The sequence below is a fragment of the Pleurodeles waltl genome, chromosome 9 (assembly GCF_031143425.1).
Source record: "Pleurodeles waltl isolate 20211129_DDA chromosome 9, aPleWal1.hap1.20221129, whole genome shotgun sequence".
Lineage (NCBI taxonomy): Eukaryota > Metazoa > Chordata > Amphibia > Caudata > Salamandridae > Pleurodeles > Pleurodeles waltl.
This window is the reverse complement of record NC_090448.1, coordinates 210,035,220-210,063,090: the sequence shown is the minus strand read 5'-3', so window position 1 is coordinate 210,063,090 and position 27,871 is coordinate 210,035,220. Positions and strand designations below refer to the sequence as shown.

At 46.1% G+C, this 27,871-nt stretch overlaps 1 protein-coding gene across 2 annotated transcripts in view; it reads left to right on the top strand.

Moving 5' to 3' along the window:
- Nucleotides 1–27,871, top strand: part of RPP14 (ribonuclease P/MRP subunit p14) — a 90,648-nt gene that overhangs the window by 5,909 nt on the left and 56,868 nt on the right. For both annotated transcript variants that reach the window (XM_069206559.1, XM_069206560.1), the window contains exons 2-3: nt 6,175–6,287; nt 6,365–6,449. In XM_069206559.1, the coding sequence (XP_069062660.1) occupies nt 6,190–6,287; nt 6,365–6,449 (183 nt within the window). In that variant the 5' untranslated portion in view covers nt 6,175–6,189. The remainder of the gene's footprint in view (nt 1–6,174; nt 6,288–6,364; nt 6,450–27,871) is intronic.

Genomic DNA, 27,871 nt, shown 5'->3' with positions numbered 1-27,871 from the left:
GAAATTAAAAGTAAATATTTGTGACTTATTAAAAATGTGACCCTGAACCATAAGTATTGTGATCATGTTATGTTTTATTAGCGAAAGTGGCCTTTCAGTGCCTGACACTATTTACAAAACCAACGATAAAACACAATTACACAAGGAAATGTAAATAAATGACCCCACCAAACAATATTTTAAACACACATGGAATTGGTGCTTATATTTGCAAAAATGCCGCTTTTCCTAAGTAAGTTAAAGGTTCTTGGTGACTTTTCTTTTGTTAATAGTAAGTTGTTGATTGTTCATTAGTTTTTTTCCTGATGGTGTTCAAATCTGCATCAAAGCACAAAAGCGCAATGATCTCACAAAAAAGGGCGCCCTGGTCAATGGTGTGCATTTCCTCCTTAATTACCGCCTCTGAGCTCATGCACAAGGGTAAGAAAGATATTGGCTGGAGGGGTTAAAAGTACATTGAGAGTCTAAATTGCAAATATATTAAATGAAATCACTAGGTGATGCAGCATAAGCAAAGGCACGTCACTGCCATAAGTTTCAGTTCAGAAATAAAGGGAACCTTTTTTGAGTTAAAAAACACGTTTGCGCAGAGACTTCATTGACTCCTGGCCCATACACTTTGTCAGGTCACAGTCCTGATGCAATTCTTTAAAGGAGTTGGAAGATGTTAAGAAGTTGTCCGTATATGAAGCTGATGTAATTTGACAGAAAGCATTGAGAGCAAGCAGTAATTGTGTTTTTGTTACTAACACCTCTCTAGAGCAGTAGACTTCAAAGTGTGGGGCGCTCCTCCTGGGTGTCCGTGACTTGATCTCCAGTGGGTGCCATTCCCTAAGACACATTTGTGGGGATCATTGCACTGCATGGAGAGGGAAAGACCATTGTATTAAAGTAGCTTGGGAACACAAACTTCTTTTGCACATTTCCACATTTTCTTTGTTAAAAATAAAAGGGAGAGGACTTGGAGAAAGTTGCTGAGGGAATCCCCCAATCCGACAGGCAACTAGCTGTGTATATAATAGTGCACTAAATACAGAGTCCAAGGCCCGTGGAAAGGATGGGAGATGCAGGGCCCATTTCCTTACTTAAAGCTTCAAAGGGGACAGATAGCTGGAAGCCTTTCTGCTAGCCCAAGGGAGGGAGGTGCGATTCGGGGCTCATTTTTAGGGGCGAGAGCAAAGCGCTCCATCCCTCTTCTAATCTCTCTTTAGGGCGATTTTAACCACACCCATGTTAAGATAGTCACTTTCATTGGATCATGGGCTTGCCTTTTAAAATCTGCTTGTTTTCATTCGTGAAAGGCATGCATACGTGATCCCTTTTCTGGTGTTTAGCCCTCCTCGAGAGCACCGGTAAACTACTGAAAACATACGAGGCTCCATGTTTTACACATGGTTTCTGGACTACTTTTTCTCTTTATTTTGCAGCGCAATCGCACTCGTTTTTTTCCCCCCCATTTAATGTGGCAAGAAAAGTCCGGTTAGGAGTTTACAATGCTAATAGCTCTAACTCGATGTAATGCGAGACCCGTTGCATTGCTAATGCTTGTTTCATTTGAAACTTAAAGGAGGCAGCCCACTTTTATTTTCCCAAGTCGTTGCATGAGCAACTCATCCAGTCCATGCTTTTATTCTCTGCATTCAAGCATGTTTAGTCCTTGTTGTTACAGTCACAAGTACATGTCCCAGAATGTAAAGACAAATTACTGTACTGGATGAGATGCTCAAGTATGTACCTAGAACACTTAAGAGCTCTCTTGTGGGCCTCCGAGCCATAGCTCAGGGGAGAGAATCAAGGTGTGTGTCTCTTTTTTCAAGGGTAGTATAGCTTATCCTGTCAAGATTTTGTTTCTCTTTCTTTGTAGGACTTCAAGACCTGTTTTATTACATTTTTAAATCAGGACTACCAGTCCCACAATTGTTTAAAAAAACACACACACACACACACACACACACACCCATACTAGGTGCATGTACCTGGGAAACGTGATGCATGTGCTTGAGAAACATGAAAGCTCTTTAGGTGACCCAGGAGTCTGTTCTTGCCCAGGGGAGGAAATTGAGGTACAGCGCTCTTTTCTTTTACTTTTGCTGTAGTGGGAGCAGAGTTTGGGACAGCACTCTCAAGTTTACTAGGTGCTTGTGCAATTCCATTTTTTTCTTTGCATTCTGGAATTTGTAGTTTTGTTTATTACATTATCAAATCAAGACTGCAGCTTCCAGGATGCAAAATAAAAAGTCAGGTGTATATGAGATACTCACAGATGTACCTAGGAAACGTAAGCTCTTTTGACATCCTCATAGCCAAAGCTAGGTGAGTATTTTAACAAGCATGCTGCTGATTTAGTAGTCTTCTGTTGAATTGTGTCTGTATCATTAGATTGCCTCTCCTGTAGCCTCCCTGCAAACAATTTTTAAAAACATTTTGTTCATAGAGAAGAGAAATCTAACTTAAATTAGCAGTGATCCATCTCAGATAGTTGCTATCCAGGCCACTCTAGTCAGCTGCCTGCTAGAACATTCAAGTGAACCAGTGTCACATTTAGACCTGTTTTCTCTTTATAGCCGATTTAACTTTTCACCAAGGGGGGCCTGTAAGCCTTCATTTTTAATGGACAAGTCTTCCAACTACAACTTCTGGAATTGCAGGGATATGTTAGATAAAAGCCAGGTCTAGATGATGCTGTCAAGCTAGCCATTGGGCCTGTTAGAGCGATTCATCATGTCAAAAGTATGTGAAGGGGTGGCAGGCACTTTATAGAAATTACACAACACAAACCTAGCAACAAATTAGAGGAGCCTGAACACAATATGAGTTTTTCCATGGGTAATGCAGTGCAAATAGTTGAGGATACAGCAACAATGGAAGGATTTACAGTGCAGAAGAGAAGGCTGTCAGAGCAAGACATAGCAGTTCGGATGGCAAGGGGCATTGCATAGCCGCAGTTTTGAGTGGTAGCTCTTAAGGTGTTATCTATTTTCCGTTGATAAACCCGTGATCAGGTGTTCCTCCAGGATATAGCATTTTAGTTGCACGCAGAAGTTGAGAAGATTTGTAGCTGCATAGGATTGAACTTTCTGCGCCCCTCCAAGTCACAAAACGATTTCTGGACCTTGGTTTCGTCATGGAAAGTAGGACTCACCCCATTGGGTGAGATCGGCATACCTATTGGGCTAACAAAACATCAGGGTATCAGTTTTAAATGCCTGATCACTCAGAACAGGGGTACGTGTCCATTTATCATTCAGGGACATTCCTATTCTAACAACATGCACAAGGATTCGTATAGGTAATAGTATTCAAAAGCTCACAGATAACCCCATTTCCATCCACTGTCGGGTGCAATGATATTTGTCTTCATAATCCAGATAGGTGCTGCTTGTTTGCTGCAAGCAGACCAGGTATGGATTGCAAAGGTTTAATTATTATTATTTTTTTTCCCGATGAGTGATCATTGTGGTGAAAGATGCAGGCTTGGATGAAGCCCAAACAGTTGCACTGGAGAATGTTGATACTTGGGTCTGAGCATGAGGAATTAATGTGACTGAGTCAATGAAGTCAAGGGGGTAGGAGGAACTTGGTCTTGAAGACATCTGTCTGCAGACAACAGTGGGATGCAGTCAATGGTGGGATCAGGGCACTCTGTATCAGTGGTTCATGTGGCCTATACATTTGAAGTGTTTTCTGCTGTATCAAAAATTGAAATGGTCAAAAGGGATACACAGCTACAGGGAGAGTGATAAACAAGGCTGCAGGGAGGAAAAGCATCTGAAGAAAGCATAGGTTTGCCTGGAAATTTCTTGAGCTCTTAATACAGCAATTGCACCCTCAGCACAAAGGCAGGATTTAATCTTTTCAGGGGCTACTGTGAAAGAGGGGCACAGATGCAACCTCGACTGTGGTTCACTTTGTCGTGGGTGCTGGGCAGATGCAGTACTCAGTCATTAAGGCAAGGACGAAGAAGCTGGGCTTCAAGGTCATCAAAATTAGTTTGGAAAACTTTCCTCATGGTAGGATTTCCCTTTTCCACGTGATGCAACATTTGCAGTCTTCTGTCATAGATATTGCCCCTGACTTCAAAGGTGAGCATCGCTTGCTGTTTATTCCTTCATGTACGCCTGATGCAGATCTTCCACAAAGTAGAAGATAAATAGATACTGCGAGGCAGAGAGCCAGCTTATATGCAGAATGCGTGATTGTAGTTTTATGAGCAACCAGAAACTGCTGGTGTTAAGTGGCACTTGAACAGATTGAACCAAATAGTATGTGCATGTATTTTTGAATACTGTCCAGTTCCGTGATGATGAGGTATAACACTAGTATTTGCACTGTATCAATCCATAGTGATGCAAGATATCCTATACTAATACACTGAATGTCAGTTCACTCCAGACTGACATCCAGTCAGTCAGCCACTGTTGCCATATCCTGCAGTTATTCTTCCTGTGATGGATGCTTGCAGTGTGGGTTGTGCACAGATCATATTTCGGCTGTGAGCATGTGGTCAGGCCTTGCCTTTTATGTCACAAGTGTCAACTTTTTGTAGGCCATTGTATTTTTTTTTTTGCCTTCAACCTATTGTGTAAACACAAAGGAGTACCCTGATCCAATACTGCTCTGGTGGCTCCAATTCAGACATAAAACAATCTGAGCTGCATTGACCTGGGCATTTACCTGTTTATCGGAGAGTAATGGGTGCTATTGATCTAAAGTAGGTGACCTTTCCTGAACTGGTATGTTCTTCTAACCCCCTGATGCGACTCACGAGTTTGCTGTTTTATGCTGCCGCTTTTTCACTCTCAGTACGGGGACTCCCTTTTAGATTGTTTGTGGCAGTTCAGGGTTATCCTCATTTGGACGACTGGCTAGCGAGAGCTGTTTTCTTCAAGATGGAATTGCATTTTGCAGCATGTACTGGGTCTGTTCCAGTTGGTTTGTGGACCATAAGCAGGATGTCTCTCACCTCTCTATCACTGAAAATGTCTTAGGTACTCGATAAGGGGTGTTTTTAAAATATTGATCCGGTGTTGAGGGTTTTATTCCACTCTCACAACTCCTGTCACTGTTCTTATATAAAACCCTGGGTGTGATGACCTCCTGTCTACTAGATGTTCTGCTGTTGCTTCTAGATGCATAACGTTTAGATAAATAAATCCTCCTGTTTGAGCCAAAAGCAGACTGCTCTGAGGGCTCCGAAGACAACTCCTTGACAGGTTTTGTTTTACTTCTTCCAGCCAGAGATCAGTTGCTACTGGTTTCTTGGAACATAGCTAGGGAGTGCCGTGGGCTAGACTCTGGTATTTCATTAGCTTGTCTGCCCCCTTAAAATTCAAGTCTGGAACAAAGATAGATGGGGCATACACATACGCAAAAGTTAGTCACAGTGAGCACTCACAAGTGAGTAATCCATAGCATCTATGTGAAAAACGAACCACCCCTACGTGGCTGTCTCTCTCTAGCGAATGCTTTAGGAGATGGTTAGTGTGTATGGGAATGTGGCACACTCTGCTCCGTAAACTGTGTGCCGTACTTGAGGGATGGCTCACAGTTTTAGGAGCAGATTGAAAGGGGAATTGTGGACTTGCATTGCAATAGTCACTCTGAGGAGTAGCTTGTATTCTATCAACAACACTGTCACTGCACCTACTTGTACAATTCCTTCTTACTCTCCCCACATAGTAATTGGCCTTGGCAATTGTCTTCAATGTTACTGGAATAAACCTTTTCCAAAATCGTCAGCCAAGCTATGAAATAGTGTATCACCTCTGAGAATACCCCTTTGTCAAGAAAATAGGAGGCAATCCTAGAGAGAAAGATCCCTTTGGTTGTGGGGGTGATAACCCTTTTTGTCCCCATGCCAGGCGACAAGTACCATCACTCCATTCCAGTATGAACAGAGGTCGTGAACCAAACGAGAGTGAGGTATTCACTGTCTGATTGGTTGAACCTCTCCTTCTGCCTTGTCTTGTAATGGGAAGACTTCAGGATATTGGTGACAAGAAATTAGCTCATCCATCCACCAAGGACAAAAGCAAGGCTAAAGTAGCTTAGCAGGGAAGGGCTTTGGTACACTTCAGCTGGCTCTATAGTTTCTTAATGCCTTTCGATGTACAGTGACTACATTCTGATTCTGCATTATTTTGTAATCACTTTTTCATTTTGTTACTTTATTAGGTCCAGTTCTTTATTATGAGAGAACTGACTGAGAGAAAGAGGCTGGAGCCTTGTCCATATGAAAGAATTGTGTTGAACACTTCCTCCGGATACCATTATATGAAGATCCAACTGTAAGTCTGAGTTTAGATCAATTTTTTTTTTCCATGTAGTGCTAATGGGCTTATAATTAGTTGCTTTCTGTATATAGAATATTCCAAGGAAGCCAGCTTCACCTGAATGCAGCACAGTTCAAACAAGTGATTATCTTGGCTCTGAAGGAATTGCACGGAGAGGTGTGTATGTTCGCTTTCTGGGAAATCTACGCTTCAGAATGTGTATGTTTTCTACTTTTGTTAGTGTTTCTCTACCTGATAATCCACTGTCCATACCTGTTGAATATGCTTTAAAATGAACTAAATCATTTTTGTTTGCTCTTTTATGCCATGTCTGCCTTAACCCTTCAGGCTAACCTCTCTTCTTGTCAGTAAAATTCTTTCTTTGATCTATGCTCTGAAACGAACTGTCATTCCATTGCTAATCATGCAGCCTTATAGAGCTAGCCAAGACTTGTTTAGCCTCACAAACAGTCAGCCTCTCTTAGCTACTGACTTTTGTAAGTGGTTTTCACTCATTGATCAGCCCATATTTTTCAGCCAACAGCTGATTGAAACTAACATTCATGCCTTATGAGGTATTACCTCCACACTAGGATGCACCAAAAAAGGGCTGTACTTGATGTATGAGTCTGCAAATGAGAGGATCCCTTTGGGATTTCTTTGTCCTTCACAGCTGTGAAGAATTTCAGTTTTATTTCATATAGAGAAAGCAAAGCCAGAGGAACCCCTTGTGAGCCAAATGCAGAAGTGACGTGATTCCTGCAGTTGTAGGGGGGAAGCAGTGTCCTTTTTTCCTTTTAACTTGTCAGTGTCCCAAATTGTAAACATTAATGTAGATTTTCCTAGTATGTTATGACGGAAAGTCTTAGGCCCTCATTACAACCCTTGCGGTCCAAGACATTCAGGGCTTTTTTGTCTGAAGCACTGCCAACAGGCTGGCGGTGCTTCAGAGCGGATTAAGACCGCGGCGGTAGCGCCACGGTCGCACCGCCGGGGCCGGCGGTTTCCCGCCACATTTGCCCCGGTGGTGATAATCCGTCAGCGCTACCCAGGGGATTACGAGTCCCCCGACCACCAGCCTTTTCCTGGCGGTTTGAACCGCCAGGAAAAGGCTGGCGGTACGGGAAGTCGCGGGGCCCCTGGGGGCCCCTGCACTGCCCATGCCACTGGCATGGGCAGTAGGAAACTCTGTTTCCGCCCGCCCGCCCGCCCAGCGGGGATGTCATAATGGGCACCGCGGGAGTGCGGCCGCACCTCAGTTACAACTTGGCGGGCGGCAACGACCCCCTTAATTTTATTAAAGACACGGAGGCGAGTATTATGCTTCTCTAACTTACTTTAATTTGAATAGCAGCAGTCAAGAACTACAACTCCCAGCAGGCTTGAAACAGAAGAAGCCAATGGGAGAAAAACACGTAATCAATAAAACACCAATCAAAATAGCAGGAGATATGTAATCACTAAGCTTGACTGCGACCAGCCCTCTTTCTTGATGCGAGAAGGCTAGTGAGTACGAGAAAATAACGGAAGAATAGTTAAAATTATCGCAACTGCTAAAGTCAATGAACAAATGTCTTGAATCAGGTCCAGGCAGAAACGTAGTGAAGGAGACGTCCGGCCGGAAGCAGAGAAACTGCCATGGGAAGAATCCAGTATTCCAGCGGAGAGATATGTATCCGACAGAACCATCCTCCGATTAGGTGGAAGATTGAGAGCTGGAGTAGAGGTTGCTGCAAGGGAGGGAAAAAACAAGACAAAATCAGCAATATTCCCTTGTTGAGGTGAGATAATTCTCACCTCCGTGTCTTTAATAAAATTAAGACTTTCCGTCATAACATACTAGGAAAATCTACATTTTATGTCAAGCACGGAGGCTCCTATTATGCTGTTTTAAAGCATATTAATCACCACCGACGTAGCAGTATGAACCGGCTTACAATAAAATGTCCTAAAAACATTGTCATTGGACCAGTCAGCCGATCTCAGAATGTCCTCTAACCTGGATCCAACCCAAAAAGCCTTGGAAGCCATGGCCCCTCTAGCTGAATGAGCTCCAAAAACTGAGGTATCTATACCCGCTAAGGACATCACCCAACGAACCCATCTGGCCAGAGTCACTGAAGAGACCAGATTATGGGGTTTCTGGAAAGAAATGAGTAGTTGAGGAGACTAGGACGTTCTGAGACCAGCCGTACGTTCTTCATAACATTTGAAACATTGTCCCACACACAATTAGGTTGACCTGGGAAATATGGATAAAAAACTGTACTTAAGTTAGTCTTGGTACGTTTGTTAACAGAGAACAAAACCCCGTGGGGGCAAACTGTCGAGAAGTAACATCCAGTGCTCTAACATCTGATAAACGCTTAATGGAAACTAAGCAAAGTAACATGGTAAGTTTTGCTGAAAGCATCTTTAAAGACAACTCAGAATTATCCTGCCAAGACAAATTGAAAACTACATTAACATCCCACAACTTTCAATATTTTGGCAAAGGAGGAATGGAAAATATTCCTTTAACAGACGGCAAATTAGAGGGTGTTCACCCACAGGTTTTTCGTTGACATAGGCGTGGTGCATAGAAATAGCTGACCTATACAGATTAATCGTCCTATAGGACTTACCTGCACTAGCTTGCGCTGCTAAGAAGTTAACTACATAGTTTACATCAGCTGAAATTGGATCGAGGTCCCTTCCCAAACACCAGCTTCACCAAAGAGACCAAGCGGAAGAGAATGCTTTCCTGGTGCCGGGAGCCCAGGCCTTAATGATGAAGTCAACAGCTTCCTCCGAAATTGGGATGCTAGATGAGGAAGGCCTGAAACCTTCCAGCCCGAGAGGGTAAGAGTTTTGTTGAGTACTAAGGGATGAGGATTCCCTAAGGGATCCAGCAGAAGGGAAGGAAAAAGAGGAAGAAGGATGGGAAAGTCGATTGCCAATTCTAAAAGAGGGGGAAACCAGATTTGAGACTGCCAAAATGGCACCACCAGGACCACCGTCGCCTTCTGCCACCTGACTTGGGCCAGAACCCTGGTGATCATTCTAAATGGAGGAAAAGCATAATTGACCATCTGTGACCAATCCTGAAGAAAGGCATCGGAGGCCAATGCCGAAAGATCCGGACGCCAACTGAAAAAGAGAGGTAACTGGGCGTTAAGGCGAGAGGCAAAGAGGTCTATACCGACGGGGCCCCATTTGTGGAGGATGGACTGAAAAACAGAGGGATGAAGTTTCCAATCGCTGAAGTCCCTGAGGAAACGAGAGTTTCATCTGCTGTTTGATTGAGGAATCCCAGGAGATATTCTGCTGAAAGAGATCTCGTTGCGCAGACAATATTCCCAGAAACCTTTTGCTAGGTCGGCTAATGGTTTTGATCTGGTTCCTCCCAGATGGTTTATGTAACGAACAGCCGAAACATTGTCCATCCGGAGGCGCATAGTACACCGCACCCTGTCTTTTGCCAGGCTCTTGATTGCAAAGGAGCCCGCAAGCATCTCTAAATAATTGATGTGCAATTTGGACTCCCTTAACGACCATGTACCTCCAGTCGAGACTAAACCACAACGGACGCCCCAGCCCGTCAGACTTGCATCGGACTCTAACACATGATCTGGGGCTGATGGAAAGATAGCTCTGCCGTTCCAGGCATCTAAATGATCTATCCACCAATGGAGTTCTAGGCGGGACTCTTGATCTAGGGAGATCAGTTCCGAATAGGCAAGCCCTTTCCTGAGATGACAAATCTTTAGTCTTTGGAGTGCACGATAATGCAGTGGACTGGGAAAAATGGCCTGAATTGAAGAGGCCAAAAGGACCACAATCCTGGCCAGAGATCTCAGCGAAATTTGGGATTAGCGAAGAGTCCGCAAGATCTCCGATTTGATGGAATGTACTTTCTTTTGAGGAAGATGGAGAGTGGAAGAAGAAGAATCTATTTCGAATCCTAGGAATTCTATCCTTTGAGAAGGAATAGTGCTCGACTTTTCTTTGTTGACTAGAAAACCCAACTGGGAAAGAAGGGAACAAGTTACTTATAAGTGGGACTGAAGAGTGTCGCAGTTCTGATGTAAGATCAGGATATCGTCCAAATAAATCAGAAGTCTGATGCCTAAAGACCTGAGATGCGCTGTTACCGGTTTCAACAGCTTCGTGAAGCACCAAGGTGCTGACGATAGGCCGAACGGAAGGGAAGAAAACTGGTAAGTCTGACCAAGCCATTGAAATTGGAGATATTTGCGATGACTCGAATGAATGGGAACTGAAAGGTACGCATCCTGAAGATCTAAACGTACCATAAAATCTAAGGGAAGAAGAATATCCCTCAAATGAAGAATTGTCTCCATTTTGAAATGCCGATACACAACGAATTGATTGAAGTTTTTCAGATTTATGACTGGTCTGAACTTTTTGTTCTTCTTTTGCACCAGAAAGAGCGAACTGAGAAACCCGGAAGGATCCGGAGACAACATTTGAATGGCCTGCTTTGAGAGGAGAGAACGAACTTCCTCTGACACAAGAAGAGACATCTCTGTTGAGAATTTTAGAGGTGGAGGAAGATAAACCTGGTGAGGTTCTGAATAAAACTCTATTCGGTAGCCTTGGACAGTATTTAGAACCCAAGGATCGGTAGTCCGGGATGGCCATTTTTTTATTAAAAAACAGAGCCAACCCCCTATTGGAGGAGGGCCAGAAATAGGGCTTACCTTGTGTGTTGTTGGCGGTTCTGAAACCACGTTGTCCACGACCCCTGTACCCTCTGCCTCTTTGGGGGTAAAACTGAGGTTTGTAGGGTTGGAATCTATAGTTGGAATAAGCAGAGCCTCTGGATCCCTGGGGATGCACGGACCGGCCGGTAAAGCGGCCCCTGCCTGTACCGGCCCTGGCGAAAACCCGCTGGTTGAACACTTTCTTAATGTTCTGTTGCGCTTTATCGATGGATGAAAAAGTTGAAACGAACTTTCCCAAATCCTTAATGAAAGAGTCTCCGAAGAGACGGCCCTTAGCTTTAACCCCCGGATCCATGGAGGCCAGATTGGATAGTTTTGGATCCAATTTAAGTAGTAATCCTTTCCTCCTCTCATGGGTAATGGCAGCGTTGGCATTACCCAAGAGACAGAAAGCCCTTTGAGTCCACAGAAAAAGCTCGGAAGGGTCAATATCAGTATTTCCCATTTTTGCTGACTCCGCCAAGTCAAGAATCCGGGCCAGAGGTCCCACTAAATCAAGAAGTTTATCCTGGCAATTTTACCAGGCTTTGTCCACCCCTTTACGGGGATCTTTGCCAAATTTCGAGAAAAGGGTTAACAAGGGTTGATCAATCACTGGGGTTGTCGTAATGCTGGACAAAAGGGAAGGTCTGGGACACTACGATCTCAGTTTGGCTCTCGTTTGTTTGTCCAGGGTAAGCCTCAACCTGGAAGCAATATACTGACCCACATGCGCCGCAGGGGTCCACTCCGTGGAATTAGGGTGGTGGAGAAACGAAGGATCAAACATGGGGTTACCCTCTGAGTCCAAAACCACCTTTCCTGAAAAGGGATCAGTAACCTCCAACGTAGGTTTTTTTTGGGGGGAAGCTTGAGACAGCGAACCCCAGAAGTCAGAATCGTCATCCAAATCCTCATTGTCTCCGACATCATCATCCGTATCTGATATGTGCGATATCACAACCTGTTTTGGCGCTGACATAATATTTTTTGTCTTGGATTACATTTCCCATAATTGCTCTTAGAGCTCCCCTCCTGGGAAGGAGGCCTGGGAGGAATTTCATCCTCAGTCATGGATGAAGAAACTTCACTAACCAGAAAAGCGCCATCTTTTTGAATAGACAAATCCTTGTGTTTTCCTTTTCTGCTATCCCCCGCAGATTGGGCCATAAAGGATTTGTACATGTGAGCTTTCCGGGCTCCTCAGAGTAACAGAGAGAGCTCAGATATTAGCATGCTCCTTGTCAGCGTATGATAATGACATGGTCAGTTTTTCCATGGCCGTCAAGTCCCACAAGCAGTACAGCCACGCCGCGATGCTCTGGAAATTTGTCCCCCTGCCTCCCCAATGAGGTAAGATTGCTGTAGATAATACCAGGACCGTTTGCTTACTCTGCATCTGGTTCAGTGGGAATGCCAGTTTGTTTGGTAGTCCTAGAAAAGTTTATGCCAGCAAGCACAAGATTTGCCAGTCTGTGATCAAGATCATTCAGCAACTCGTCAAAAATCTGAACAGTGTTTACACCCATTTTAGAAATGAGAAAAAAGTTGCTGTCTCCAAAAAGGGATTAGGTCATTGCAAAAAGCATTTTTGCAGTTATAAACTCTGAACCAGCGTGTTTGCAACTATAAAAATACTTTGTACATCTTGCCCAAAACGTGTTCCTTAGGTCTGCCTCCAATTGTGATAGATAGCCCCAGCTCATGAATGATGTACTATCTTTGAAAACTGGCCTTTCATTAAATTATTTTCAATGTTATAATAATATAATATTGTAATGAACCATATTAGGAAATACTGTTAACTCAAAAAAGAAAAATTAGCATGTCAGTATAAACTAATCATAACAATATATACATACCACCAGTTATATACATACCACAATGTGCAATTTACATGCATTGAAGAATTAATATACTTCAAAATCCTCAAACAACTTGGGCACTTGGTTTGTCCCATTGGAAAACCATGGTTCAGTGCCACAACTCTTATCATTCTTTCTTTATTCCTTCCATCAGGCACTCAGATACCTTGACCACTTTCTTGCAGTTCTTTTCCTTACCATCACTCAACAGAACTGAATAAGGATCAGCACTCCTTATCTGGAGGGGCTGAGAAAATGTTGACAATCCTTTGCTTGTCCAACATCCTCTTCTCCCTATACCAGTGGTTCCCAAACTTTTTTGATCCCCGGCTCCTTTGACCTATTGGCTGTGTTGGCCACGGCTCCCCGTTATGTTACTTTTTTTGGCGGGTGGGGGAACGTAATCCCAGCCTGTACCTGTACCTACACTATTTACCGTTTGTCTTCTTTATTCTCTCCTTCACGTTGATGAAAACCATTTATTGGAAACTATTTTTGTTATAGGGATATTATTAATGGTACTTTGGCGCCCTCCGCTGGTCAGAATAATTAATGCAGGGTGTTTTTTTCCAATCCCACGAGGAAAAGCTACTGATTCAAAGCACCTCCGAGTGGTTTCCAGACTGTGTGCGGTGCCCCTGGCTAGTTTTGACGGCGCACCAGGTAGCCGCGGCGCACAGTTTGGGAACCACTGCCCTATACCATAGATCCTTCCTGCAACTCTACAGGAACACGCCTGCCCAATTCCTCTTTACTATCCTCACTCATGATTTTCTTCTCCACCCCTTTATACAAAAATGCCCTGGGCTTCATACCTCTCATAATTTCAAAAGAAGTCCTATGATCACACCAACTTGCTTGCAGAACTTTTCCACTGAGCTACACAATGCTAAATGCACACCCTCTTCAAGAGTCCTGTTCCACCTCTGAGCCAAACCATTTCTTTGGGGATAATATACAGACGACCAGGCATGTTTAATTCCTCTTACTCTCAAGAACTCTTTCAAGCTGTGCAACACAAACTACACTCCGTTGTCTTTCATAATAATGTGAGGCATTCCCTCTCTATTCCATAAGTTTTCCATGTTCTTAATAACCTCCATTGTGGTTACGAAATAAATACATTTCTCTTGTGGCTATCATGAGTAATAGTCTACAACCGCAATGGCACATATGGGGCCACTACCCATAACATTGTACGGACCAGAAATATCAAGGCAATTATTCTAGCATTGGGCATCCAATTTATCAGATTCAATAGGTGGATGCAGCACTGTTTCCTTGGACTTATCACTCCATGCACATGGTGCACAATTCCTTATGCTTTGTTTCACATCATGGTCATTGCCCTACTAGTAGTGCTCTGCTCCCTGGCTACTAGTACTCCGCCCTAATACGACGTTTAGTGGCACTCATCCCTGTATGACCTTCACACGCAAGTCTTAAAAAAAAAAGAAATCACGAACTACCAGTGAATCCTTTCTCATCATAATCTCTCCTGAGAATGAAAACTCTGTACTTAACTTGAAAAATTCTTCTGCCAGTTCTGATGCATCATCCTTCTACATCATCCGTTACGGCGGCCACCCACTCATGTGAAATACAAGCTTCCATTATTTCATGCACACTGGAAGTCATTAGTTCTTCAACAGTGGATTCACTCACCTGAACATTTTCCACAAGTAGACACGGCAGACAGTATGCTAAAACATTTTTTTCCAGGAAGGCATTCTACTCTATAATCATAATCCATTAATTTTAAAAACCACTTTGAAATTCTTGCAGAGGCCTGACCTGCCCCCAGAGTGGTAAAAATATCTACAAGAGTGCGATGGTCTCTATAACAAATTTAGTTCCCCACACAAATGTTTTGAAATAATGTACTCCCCACTAACGCCCTAAATCTCCCCTCTCAATTGTAGAGTAGTTCTTCTCTGCTGCTTCCCACAACAGCATCAATACATGTGCAGTGGTAATTTCCTTATCATGTCGGAATTGTAATAGAACAGCACCCAACCCAGTGCTTATAGCATTGGTACTAATGATAGTTTTATCCTGGGTGTCAAAACGTTGAGGGCTGTAGCAATAGTCTTTTTCAGTTCACAAAATTCTTGCTCTCACACATTGCACCAATTAAACCTCTTGTTTTGTAACATAGGTTTGTGCACGCATTTAGTCCTGTCAGAAAACATGGGAATAAACGAGAATAATATTTTACAAGCCCTTGACATTATCACAATTTTTGCTGGCATTGTTTTGAAGGAGCTTCTTCTATAGCCCTGACTAGTTATACCTGAGTGATTCTATTTTTATCTGTACAGTCACCAAGTACTTTAACACCAATTTAGCTTTTTTCTCTCTTAATGGTCAATCCACTGTTCTGGAGTACTTCTATGACAGAATTTAAGGCCCTATTATGTGTGTTGATGTTCTTCCCAAACACAAGTTTGTCAACTTGGAAGAATGTATCATTGGACATATTCTTAAAAAGCTGGTGCATTGCTCTTTGGAATAAGGCCGAGGCATGCCCTTGTACCTATATGCTCTTTCACGCGTGATGAAAGAAATCAACAACCTGGAATCTGGATGAAGAACTATTTGATGGTATGCCTAACAACAAATCTGAGGTCCTTGCACCTCTTATTGTTTTCAGCTTCTCCCCAATGTTAGGGAGAGGATGTCTATCCATCCAGACTGCTGCATTTAAATCGACACATAAATTAATCTAACCGCCTCAATTTTTTGCTAGAACCACAGGGGCAAACCGTTCTGACACCTCGATTTCTTCAATATCCTTTACACATAATCTTTATAATTCTGTAGTGTAGGGAGCTGGCTCTTCCTATTGTGGACCACAATGAGGTACATCGTGCAAAGAGTCCAGGCAAACCCCAAGGGAATCACAGAGAGACAAATTACACCCCAACTGCTTTCTTTTGTGGCAGTGTGGGCAAGCTATTATGCCTATCGGAGGGTAATGCTAAACATGTAAGGCACCCCAGCATACTGTAAGTGAGACATACACTCAATAAATCTACACAATTTATAAAAATAACACATACTTTTATATAAATTTAGATACCGAGATCACCAGAATCAGGTGAGTACTTTTCGAGCTATGAATTTTTAGAGTTTGCAAAAGTTGACACTTAGTCCATTTTTCTGATGTGGTGCTGTTATCCTATGGAGGGAATGCAAGCTGTGCATACAGGTATAGTACAGCAATTTACATGACCAATTTCCTGAACTTAGGGTAAGTATGGGGCAAGGTCCAAAGCCACACCAGCAGGTTACCTTGGGCGGCCAAATGTAGTGGTGCAGTTCAGCGTTGAGTGCCTCATGTAAGTCTACGGAGACCCTTCTGGTAACAAAGTTGCTGCATGGGTGGTCTGAGAGTCCAGTCTGGGCGAATCTCCAAAGGGGTTCAGGTCTTGCAGTGCTCTGGGATGTAGGGACACCTGTTCTCCTTGGTCCGGATGCAGAGGTGGTTTGGACCACCTCGTTTACGGTCATCTGAGGCAGTCACGGGAGAAGAGGAACCCACAGAATCAGGCTGCAGACATGCACTTGGGGTCCAGTCCGACCGAACCAATGAGTAGGTTCAGGTCTCACGGGCCTCGGGGACGTAGGAACACCTGTGGTCCTTTTTCCCTCAGTCCAGGGCGTCCAGGTGCAAGAATGGCAGTGGACTTTCAGGGTCTCCATCACCAGAGACAGTCGCGTTGGTCTACAGATACAGGACACAGACGCCGTTGGGAAGTCCCTGGTGTGCAAGGTTAAGGTGGGCTTTGTCTGTGGAGGGCCTGGGAACCATACTGACACCATTGGCACACTCCATCTCTGGCTAGGCGGCTCGGGTGCAGTTGTGATGTCCAGTGTCTGGTTTTGGTGGTGCCGGTCCTCACAGTTCCTTCTTGGGTTGCCTGCAGCTCCTCTGCTCCAAGGGAGTTCTTCTTTGTGATTTGCAAAGCACTGGCAGCTCTCCCGGTATGTAGGAGGCGGCAGGACAAGTCAGTTGGTCCTCGAGGGTCGGGTGCAGCTGGCAAGGTTGGCGCCAAGCCAGTCATGCTCCTTGTTTCTTGGGTTCAGCAGGCTTCTTGTCCACTCCTCGTTTTGAGTCCAGTGAAGATCTGAGGTTTTGGTATTGTGGAGTCCCTTAAATAGGGAGCATTAAGGGGAGAGAAGGGTAGTAGTCAATGGGCTCCTTACCTTTAGGGCCACAACACCTCCTAGATAACCACTTCTGTTGGAGGGTGGCATCACCCTATCCCAGGATTCCTAATTCCACTACACACAAGAATGGCGGAATTCCTAAGGCTGTGTTCATTTCAGGCTGCTCACCCTAAGGGTGTGTCCAGCCTGCAAATGCAGCATGCCTCCTGCATAGCTAATTTTCCCGTCTTTCTAGGTGCTAAATGGGCCCTGGGGCAGGAGCTTCGGCATCTCCCTTCTGAAGGAAGCCAGGTCTGCATACCAAAGGTGGTAGGCTTCATGGAAGCTCCCCTGGCTTGGAATGCAGATTTGTGGGTCATCCTGTTGTGAGGGGGTGTGGCAACACCCCTGCCAGAGCAGGTATTTGTTTCTGACCTCCAGAGAGCAAAGGCCCTCACTCTTGGGTGTCAGAAACGCATTGGTGGCAGACTGGCTAGAACTAGTCAGTGAGCACACCAGCAGTTGGTACGTTTTCAGGTGGCACCTCTAAGGTGCCCTTTGGGTGCATGTATAAATAAATCCAGCTCTAGAATCAGTGAGAGATTATTAATACAAGATGTTTGATACCAAACATCTCTATTTTCAGTGAAGCCATCACATGGCTGGGGAACTCCTATTGGCCAGGGGCCAGCACATGTATTTAAAATGGCTTCCGTGTTCACTTACGTATTTGTTCACCATTTACTAGGGACTTAAAGAGGTGCTAAAGGGCCTGGTCACTTGGGGATTAAGTGACCGTGTGTCTTGTTTTGTGGAAGGAACACTGGCATTGGGGACCTGGTTAGCAGGAACCCAGTGCACTTCAGTTAAAGTTGCATCAAAAACCAGGCAAAAAGTGGGGAGGCTTCTGCAGCCAGAACACAGATTCTTACATTTGCGCAAAGGTTCCCTCATAACCAATGGAACATATTAAACTTTGTGCCTTGAAGACCGCAGCATTCATAAGAATTATTTTTGTGAACAAATCCCATAAAGAGTCCCAAATCTTTTCTGAATACTGCATGAAGCATCTCCTCGTAGCTTTCTCCCCTGAAGGTATTTACTTCCACCTTTGCTTCCAACACTCGGTCCAGATGGTTAGGATCAAGACTAGTTATTCCTTGTTATTCAAGGAGTGCTTCTGTGCCTCCCGTCCAAACCAATGGGTTAGTTCCCATATGCCACTAATTTTATATCAGCAGGTTTCAAAATGCGGTCTTGGAAATTTGGCAAGGTGTTCCTCGCTGAGCAATATATACCGAGCAGTGGAATCTGCCATCCCTTGCACTTCCTTATTAACAATCTTTATCATACAGAATGGATTGTCTCCCTCCCTTCCGCACAATAAACTTGGGTCTTGGACCCAGCTTATACTGTTACTGTCGGTTTCAATCCCTCACCCCTTGAAGCCCCCTGATCCCCTTCTTCTAGTGACCTTCTGTCACCATTTTCCCTCCATTCGGCACACAAAGCTTGTTTCTTGGAATCCTCCTGGAATAGTGTCCAAACTTTCCTGTCCTGATTGGGGCCAGTTTATTGGCAAGTTTGACATTTGTCTTTTTCAGGTGACCTGGTTCCTTACTCCCCAGTATCGATCCGGCTTTGTTTATTTCTCCCAGGCGGCAATTTCCACAACGAAAAGCCGCCAATCTGAGGGGTATCAATTAAGATAAAAACTACCTTGCTTTGTGTGGCTAAAGTGATTGATTGTTCTGGGCTCTCCTGACGTTTTGTGTGTTAGTCTGTTGTTTCCTTCTGGTGGTACTTTTTTCATATGCAATATTTATTGTAACCCTGGATGCAGTAGAGCTGAACTGCCAATTATAGACCTGGTTGATTCTCACATGGCATATCTACCAGCTAGATATTTCAAAATTGTGGGAGGAGATGTTAACTGTAAATTTGAACCACTTGGCACTAATTTCAAAGTCCTATATGGTGTTGTGTCAAGTATGGTCAGTTCCTGTTCTTACAGCCCCCCGCCCCCCTATCAAGAAATAGAAACTTTTTTCTCTAAATAATGGTCTCAGAGCCTGCAACAGGATATCCCATAAAGAGAGGAGGCACACATTCAATCGCTTACACTGTTCTGGTATCATTGATTATATCTTTTTTGATATTAGACTGTGGCCTATAATGATTGATATGATTGTGACTCCCCAATAGGATGGTGATCATAATGCTTTGGTCTTAAGGCTGGGGCTTTTGGGAACTACTATATCAAACTCTTTTACTGAACCCTTTGATAGAAGACTCAGTCCCACTAACAACCGCCTCAGGCTTAAATGGAGTTCCATGATAGAATCTCTGGAAGCGCTGAGGAATATTAATAAGGTGATGATCATTGGTCTCGATGCTGTGCTGAATGCAAGGGTATCTTTGACTCAAACTGATTCCCTGATGAGACTTAGTGTCATTCACAATTCTGTGTTTACCTCCCTAAGGAATCATTTTTTTGGTAGAGCCTAAGACCATCCCCAAAAGAAAGAAGGAGGCTCCTTAGTATTCCAAATCTTGTAGAATTGCTAGGCGTACACTCTGTAAAACCATTAAAGATGGGAAAAGAAATGTGATCTATGAAGCTATGCTGTCCTTTAAAGCTATGGCCCTTGGTGCTTAAAGTGCATGGGAGTACGCGTTATGTGCCATCAAAGGAAAGGACCATCGCTCCTTTTGGTGCATCCTTGCTAGTGGTGGCCTCAGTGATCACGCTTCAATGGGCAGTAGCATTTCTGCTGCTGCCTGTTTTGACCGTTGCTCAACAGTGTATTCATATGTCATAGGGATGGAATTTCTCCAGAGTGGGATCTCCGGGCGGGCAGGCACAGCTATGGGCTGTGAAGTAAGTAGCATTACACTAGTAGCCTCCTATCCAGGACTTGAAGTCCAAGATGTTTGTCATATTTCCAGCGATGAGATTATTAAAGCTATAGACTGGATTACTGTTAGACCTGACAGCCTTAGGGTAGTCACCCCTAACTTTTTGCCTGCCTCCCTCCTCGTTTTGGATACTGTTTTTGCTGGTTTTTAGACTCTGCGCACTTTACCACTGCTAACCAGTGATAAAGTGTATATGCTCTCTCTCTGTAAACATGGTAACTTTGGATCATACCTGATTGAACTATTTAATCTACTTATAAGTCCCCAGTCATGTGCACTCCAGGTGCCTAGGGCATATAGATTAAATGCTACTAGTGGACCTGCAGCACGGATTGTGCCACCCACTTAAGTAGCCCCTTTTCCTTGTCTCAGGCCTACCATTGCTAGGCCTGTGTGTGCAGTTTCACTGCCACCTCGACTTGGCATTTAAAAGTACTTGCCAAGCCTAGAACTCCCCTTTTTCTGCATATAAGTCACCCTTAATGTGTGCCCTGGGTATCCCCTAGAGCAGGGTGCTGTGTAGGTAAAAGACAGGACATGTACCTGTGTAGTTATATGTCCTGGTAGTGTAAAACTCCTAAATTCGTTTTTGCACTACTGGGAGACCTGCTCCCTTCATAGGCTAACATTGGGGCTGCCCTCATACACTGTTGAAGTGGCAGCTGCTGATCTGAAAGGAGCAGGGAGGTCATATTTAGTATGGCCAGAATGGTAATACAAAATCCTACTGACTGGTGAAGTCGGATTTAATATTACTATTCTAGAAATGCCACTTTTAGAAAGTGAGCATTTCTTTGCACTTAAATCCTTCTGTGCCTTACAATCCACGTCTGGCTAGGTTTAGTTGACAGCTCCTTGTGCATTCACTCAGACACACCCCAAACACAGGGTACTCAGCCTCACTTGCATACATCTGCATTTTGAATGGGTCTTCCTGGGCTGGGAGGGTGGAGGGCCTGCCCTCACACAAAGGACTGCCACACCCCCTACTGGGACCCTGGCAGACAGGATTGAACTGAAAGGGGACCTGGTGCACTTCTTAGCCACTCTTTGAAGTCTCCCCCACTTCAAAGGCACATTTGGGTATAAAACAAGGCCTCTGCCCTACCTCATCAGACACTTGCTGGAGAAGAAACCGGAACCAGAAACTACATCCTGCCAAGAAGAACTGCCTGGCTGCTCAAAGGACTCACCTGTCTGCTTTCTACAAAGGACTGCTGTCTTGCTGTTGCCCTGCTGCCTTGCTGAACTCTTGTCTGGCTGTGAAAGTGCTCTCCAAGGGCTTGGATAGAGCTTGCCTCCTGTTCCTTGAAGTCTCAGGACCAAAAAGACTTCTTCCTTTCACTTGGACGCTCCGTGCGCCGAAAATTTCAACGCACAGCTTGTTTCGCGGCGAGAAAAACGCCGCACACCGACGCTGATCGACGCGACGCCCTCGGGACGATCGAGACTTCGACGCACAACCTCGCAAGGACAAAGCCGCTCGACTTTCCAGGAGAAATCGACGCGACGCCCACCGTGAGTGCGAAACTTTGACGCACGGCCTCGCAAGGACAACGCCGCCCGACTTCCAAGGAGAAATCGACGCGACGCCTGCCGTGAGACCAAACTTTCGACGCACGGCCTCGCAAGGACAACGCCGCCCGACTTCCAAGGAGAAATCGACGCGACGCCTACCGTGAGATCGAAACTTCGACGCGCAGCCCCGCAGAACGACGCGCAGCCGGAAAACAAGCAGGAGAATCCACGCACAGACCCGGGACATCTGGTAATCCCCGCGATCCACAAAAAGAGACTGTCTGCGCGCCGGAAAACGACGCCCGACTTCCCCGCGTGGAAAAGACCGACGCAAGTCTGTGTGTGCTGAGGAGAAATCGACGCACACACCCCTTTTTCCACGCATCTCTTCTCCTGTGGCCCTCTGAGGAGATTTTCCACCAGAAACCAGGTACTTTGTGCTTGAAAGACACTGTATTGCATTCTAAAGACTTAAGACACTTTATATCACTTCCCTGTGATATTTCTACAATTTTCCATTGCAACTTTATTCTTTTTGACCTACAATTATCCTGATAAATATTATATATTTTTCTAAACACTGTGTGGTGTATTTTTGTGGTGCTATATGGTGGTATTGTATGATTTATTGCACAAATACTTTACACATTGCCTTCTAAGTTAAGCCTGACTGCTCGTGCCAAGCTACCAGAGGGTGGGCACAGGATAATCTTGGATAGTGTGTGACTTACCCTGACTAGAGTGAGGGCTTTTGCTTGGACAGGAGGTAACCTGACTGCCAACCAAAAACCCCATTTCTAACATTGGTGATCAGCGGTGAGGATAGGACTTGTATTTGTGCAGTGACATACAGTAGCTAAGTATTTCACTACATACCCACAGTTGAAGGTCAACTTGGTTTTTATCTCTTTTTGAAAATCCGTTTTTTTCCTGACAATTTTCAAAAACTAAATCCTCACTCAACATGTCTCTGACTGGGTCTCAGACAGGGGACTTTGACCTAGTCCAGTTGGATACATACACGGTCAAACAACTAAGAGGATTCTGCAGGGCATTAAGGGTACCCACCCAAGGGGCCTCCAGAAAGGAGGACTTTCAAGTGGCGCTGAGGGCCTGGGCAGAAGCCCATTTAGAGGATGATGAGGAAGAGGAGCCAGAAAATGGCCCCTCAGAAGGATTTTCACTATCTATGGATGGTGTTACCACTGCAATTGTGCACCCTTCCAGACCAGGGAGCAGTGTCTCCATGCAAAGCCTGACCGCAGAGGAAAGGAGAGAGGAAAGGGAGTTCCAATTGCAAATGGCAAAACTGAAAATTGAGGCACAACAGGAGGAGAGGAGGGCAGAAAGAGAAGCCAAACAAGCTGAGGCTGAAAGAGCAGCCAAACAGATTGAAGCTGAAAGAACAGCCAAACAGATTCAAGCAGAAGCTGAAAGGGCAGCCAAACAAGCAGAAGCTGAAAGAGCAGCCAAACAAGTGGAAGCTGAAAGAGCGTTGGCTGAAAAGAAACTATTGTTGGCTCATGAACTGAGTCTCAAGGAGCTGGAGATCAAGGCAAGACAGTCTGAATCCAGCAATAATGGTGGCAGCATACAGACAGGACCTGCTGGAGAAAAGAAGGTTCGTATACCCAAAAATGTGGTGCCCAGTTTTGTGGTGGGAGATGACATAGATAAATGGTTAGCTGCTTATGAAGTTGCACTAAGGGCTCATGAGGTTCCTGAAGGGCAATGGGGGGTAGCTATGTGGGGTTATGTGCCGCCATTGGGGAGGGACACACTTCTCACATTGGATCCACCGGATCAAAACACATACCCACTCCAGAAAGCCACTTTACTTGCCAAGTTTGGGCTGACCCCTGAGGGATACCGTCAGAGGTTCAGGGACAGCACCAAACAAACCACACAAACATGGGTAGATTTCTTTGATTTCTCTAGTAAGGCACTGAATGGATGGGTGCGGGGCAACAAAGTAGCAGATTATAAAGGTTTATATGACTTGATCCTGAGAGAGCATATGCTTAATGTTACTTATACCGATTTGCGCCAGCACCTAGTGGATAGTAAGCTGACTGATCCCAGGAAGCTTGCTGAGGAGGCGGACCTCTGGGTTAGCACCAGAGTGTCCAAAAAGGTACCTGGGGGGGACTCCCACAAAGGTGGTCAGGGTTCCCAACAGAAGAAAGAGGGGGGAGATAAACTTACAGATAAGGAACTCTCTAAAGGCCCCCAAAAGAATTCCCAGGGAGGGGGTGGCAACCCTTCCTTTTCCAAATTTGGGAAGAAGCCAGGGACATTTGACAGGTCAGGAAAATCTAGCCCCAAATGCATGGAGTGTTACCAATGTGGTCACTACAAAGGCGATCCACAGTGCCCCAAGAGGGCACCGTCCACTACCGGACAGGCGCCTGGGTTGACTAGTGTAGCACTCGGGGGGGAGATGGACCCCACTAGCTTTGGGGAGCAGGTAGAGATTTCCCTAGTGTCCCTGGGAGAAGGAGAAATGATGTCCAAGGTCCACATGCCTAAAAATACTTCCAAGTACCGGCAGTGGGTCCTCATTGATGGGCAGAAGGTGGAGGCTCTGCGTGACACAGGAGCCAGTATGACTACTATCAAGAGTCAGCTGGTGTCCACAGAGCAGATAATCCCTAATACATTCCACCAGGTCATAGTCGCTGACAATCGCGAGAGTCACCTACCGGTGGCTCGGGTTCCCTTTGAGTGGGGGGGGGTCTCTGGTACTCTGAAAGTAGCTGTGAGTCCTGCCATGCCTGTAGATTGTCTGTTAGGCAATGATCTAGAGCATACTGCTTGGAAAGAAGTAGAGCTCAGATCTCACCTGGAGATGTTAGGGTTACCTGAGTGGGTCTGCATGACCACCCGGTCCATGGCTGACCGAGAGGGAAGTCAAGGGCATCTGGAGCCTGGAACGATGGCCCAGGGAGCTGCCAAGAGGAGGGACGAGGGGCGCGGGAAACCGGCCCCAGAAGTTCCCACAGTGGCTGACGGGGCTCCTGAGGAGGAGACTCCCGAGCCAACTGGGGAAGACATTGCCACCCTAGGTGACTTACCGGAGCTTGCTGGCTGGCAAGTTGAGGGTGGACCCACCAGGGAGGAATTCTGCAAGGCGCAGAAAGAGTGTCCCACTCTAGAAGGGTTGAGGAAACAAGCCTTAAACCAGGCAGCAGGTGACGCCTCTGGCAATCACCACCTATATTGGGAGAATGATCTCCTCTACAGTGAGCCTAGGGTTCCGGTCTTTGGGGCAGCACGTGTGCTGGTGGTCCCCCAATGTTACCGAGCCTTCCTACTGGGTCTGGCTCACGACATTCCCCTGGCAGGACATTTGGGACAAGACAAGACCTTCAACAGGCTTGTCACCCACTTTCACTGGCCCAAAATGAGGACACACTCAGACAAATTCTGCAGGGCTTGTCCTACCTGCCAGGCTAGTGGTAAAGCAGGAAAGAGGGTTAAAACCCCCCTGATTCCACTTCCTGTCGTTGGCACCCCCTTTGAAAGGGTGGGCGTCGACATTGTTGGCCCCTTGGACCCCAAAACTGCCTTAGGCAACAGGTTTATCCTGGTTTTGGTGGACCATGCCACCCGGTACCCAGAGGCAATCCCTCTGAGGACCGTAACTGCATCGGTGGTAGCCAGAACCCTGATGGGGATATTTACCCGTGTGGGATTCCCCAAGGAGATAGTGTCTGACAGAGGCACTAACTTCATGTCCGCGTACATGAAGCATCTGTGGGATGCATGTGGTGTAACCTACAAGTTCACCACACCCTATCACCCCCAGTCTAATGGGCTTGTGGAGAGATTCAACAAGACCCTGAAAGGCATGATTGGTGGCCTCCCTGAGGCCATGAGGCGTAAATGGGACGTCCTCTTACCATGCCTTCTCTTTGCTTACAGAGAGGTCCCCCAGAGGGGGGTAGGGTTCAGTCCCTTTGAGCTTCTCTATGGGTACCCCGTCAGGGGACCCTTAAGCATTGTCAAGGAGGGATTGGAGAACGCTCCAAAGACACCCCCTCAGGACGTGGTCAGCTACATGTTGGCCCTCCGCAATCAGATGACCCGCTTCTGGAAAGAGGCCCAAAGTAACCTGGAGGCCAGTCAAGAGGTGATGAAACAATGGTATGACCAGAAGGCCACTCTGGTAGAATTTCAACCTGGAGACAAAGTGTGGGTAATGGAGCCAGTAGAGCCCAGAGCTCTCCAGGACCGCTGGTCTGGCCCCTTTGAAATAAAGGAGCGGAAAGGGGAGGCCACTTACCTAGTGGACCTCCAAACCCCTAGGAACCCCCTAAGGGTGCTCCACGTGAACCGACTAAAAGCTCATTTTGAGAGGTCGGAGATCAACATGCTTCTGGTCACAGATGAAGGAATGGAAGAGGAGAGTGAACCTCTCCCTGACCTCCTCTCTGCCCAAGAAGGTGATGGGTCCGTAAGCGGGGTCATTCTGTCTGACTCCCTGACTCTAAACCAGAAAGGAGACTGCTATGAGCTGTTGGAGCAGTTCTCCCCCCTCTTCTCCCTTACTCCGGGACTGACCCACCTCTGTGTTCATGATATTGACACCGGTGACAGTCTCCCTGTGAAGAACAAAATTTACAGGTTGTCAGATAAGGTGAAGGCCAGCATCAAGGAGGAGGTCTCCAAGATGTTGACGCTAGGGTTTATTGAGAAGTCCAGTAGTCCCTGGGCCAGCCCAGTGGTGTTGGTCCCCAAGGCTACTGCCCCAGGCGCGAAGCCAGAACTCCGGTTCTGCGTGGACTACCGGGGTCTCAACTCAGTCACACGGACTGATGCTCACCCCATCCCCCGAGCTGATGAGCTCGTGGACAGGCTAGGCGCTGCCAAGTTCCTGAGTACGTTTGACCTTACTTCAGGGTACTGGCAGATCGCCCTGACTGAGGGGGCTAAGGAAAGGTCCGCCTTTTCCACCCCTGACGGCCATTACCAGTTCCGGGTGATGCCGTTTGGATTGAAAAATGCCCCCGCTACCTTCCAACGGTTGGTTAACGGGGTCCTGGCTGGCAAGGATGCCTTCTGTGCAGCCTACCTGGATGACATAGCTGTCTACAGTTCCAGCTGGGAGGAACACCTGCTCCACCTCAAGGAGGTACTTCAGGCCCTGCAACAGGCAGGCCTGACCATCAAGGCTAGTAAGGGCCAGATTGGGCAGGGTTCCGTGGTGTACTTGGGACACCTAGTAGGTGGTGGCAAGGTGCAGCCACTCCAGGCCAAGATCGAAACTATCAAGGCCTGGCAACCACCTCGAACCCAGACTGAGGTGAGAGCCTTTTTAGGCCTCACCGGATACTACCGCAGGTTTGTCAAGGGCTATGGTACCATTGTGTCCCCCTTGACAGAACTCACGTCCAAGAAGCAACCTAGGTTGGTGAATTGGACAGAGGCTTGTCAGAAAGCCTTTGACGCCCTAAAGGAAGCCATGTGCACGGCCCCCGTGCTCAAGGCCCCTGACTACTCCCAGGAATTTATCGTGCAGACAGACGCTTCAGAGCATGGCATAGGGGCAGTCCTAGCACAGCTAAATGAGGAGGGCCAAGATCAACCGGTAGTCTTTATTAGCAGAAGGCTATTACCACGGGAACAGAGGTGGAGTGCTATTGAAAGAGAAGCTTTTGCTGTGGTCTGGGCACTGAAGAAGCTGAGGCCCTACCTGTTTGGGACTCACTTCCTAGTTCAGACAGACCACAGGCCCCTCAGATGGCTCATGCAGATGAGGGGTGAGAATCCAAAACTTCTGAGGTGGTCCATTTCCCTACAGGGGATGGACTTTACGGTGGAACATCGCCCAGGGGTTGACCACGCCAATGCTGATGGTCTCTCCAGGTACTTCCGCCTTAGCGATGAGAGCTCCCAGGAGGTCGGGTAGCTCTCCCCACTTTCAGCTGGGGGGGACACATGTTAGACCTGACAGCCTTAGGGTAGTCACCCCTAACTTTTTGCCTGCCTCCCTCCTCGTTTTGGATACTGTTTTTGCTGGTTTTTAGACTCTGCGCACTTTACCACTGCTAACCAGTGATAAAGTGTATATGCTCTCTCTCTGTAAACATGGTAACTTTGGATCATACCTGATTGAACTATTTAATCTACTTATAAGTCCCCAGTCATGTGCACTCCAGGTGCCTAGGGCATATAGATTAAATGCTACTAGTGGACCTGCAGCACGGATTGTGCCACCCACTTAAGTAGCCCCTTTTCCTTGTCTCAGGCCTACCATTGCTAGGCCTGTGTGTGCAGTTTCACTGCCACCTCGACTTGGCATTTAAAAGTACTTGCCAAGCCTAGAACTCCCCTTTTTCTGCATATAAGTCACCCTTAATGTGTGCCCTGGGTATCCCCTAGAGCAGGGTGCTGTGTAGGTAAAAGACAGGACATGTACCTGTGTAGTTATATGTCC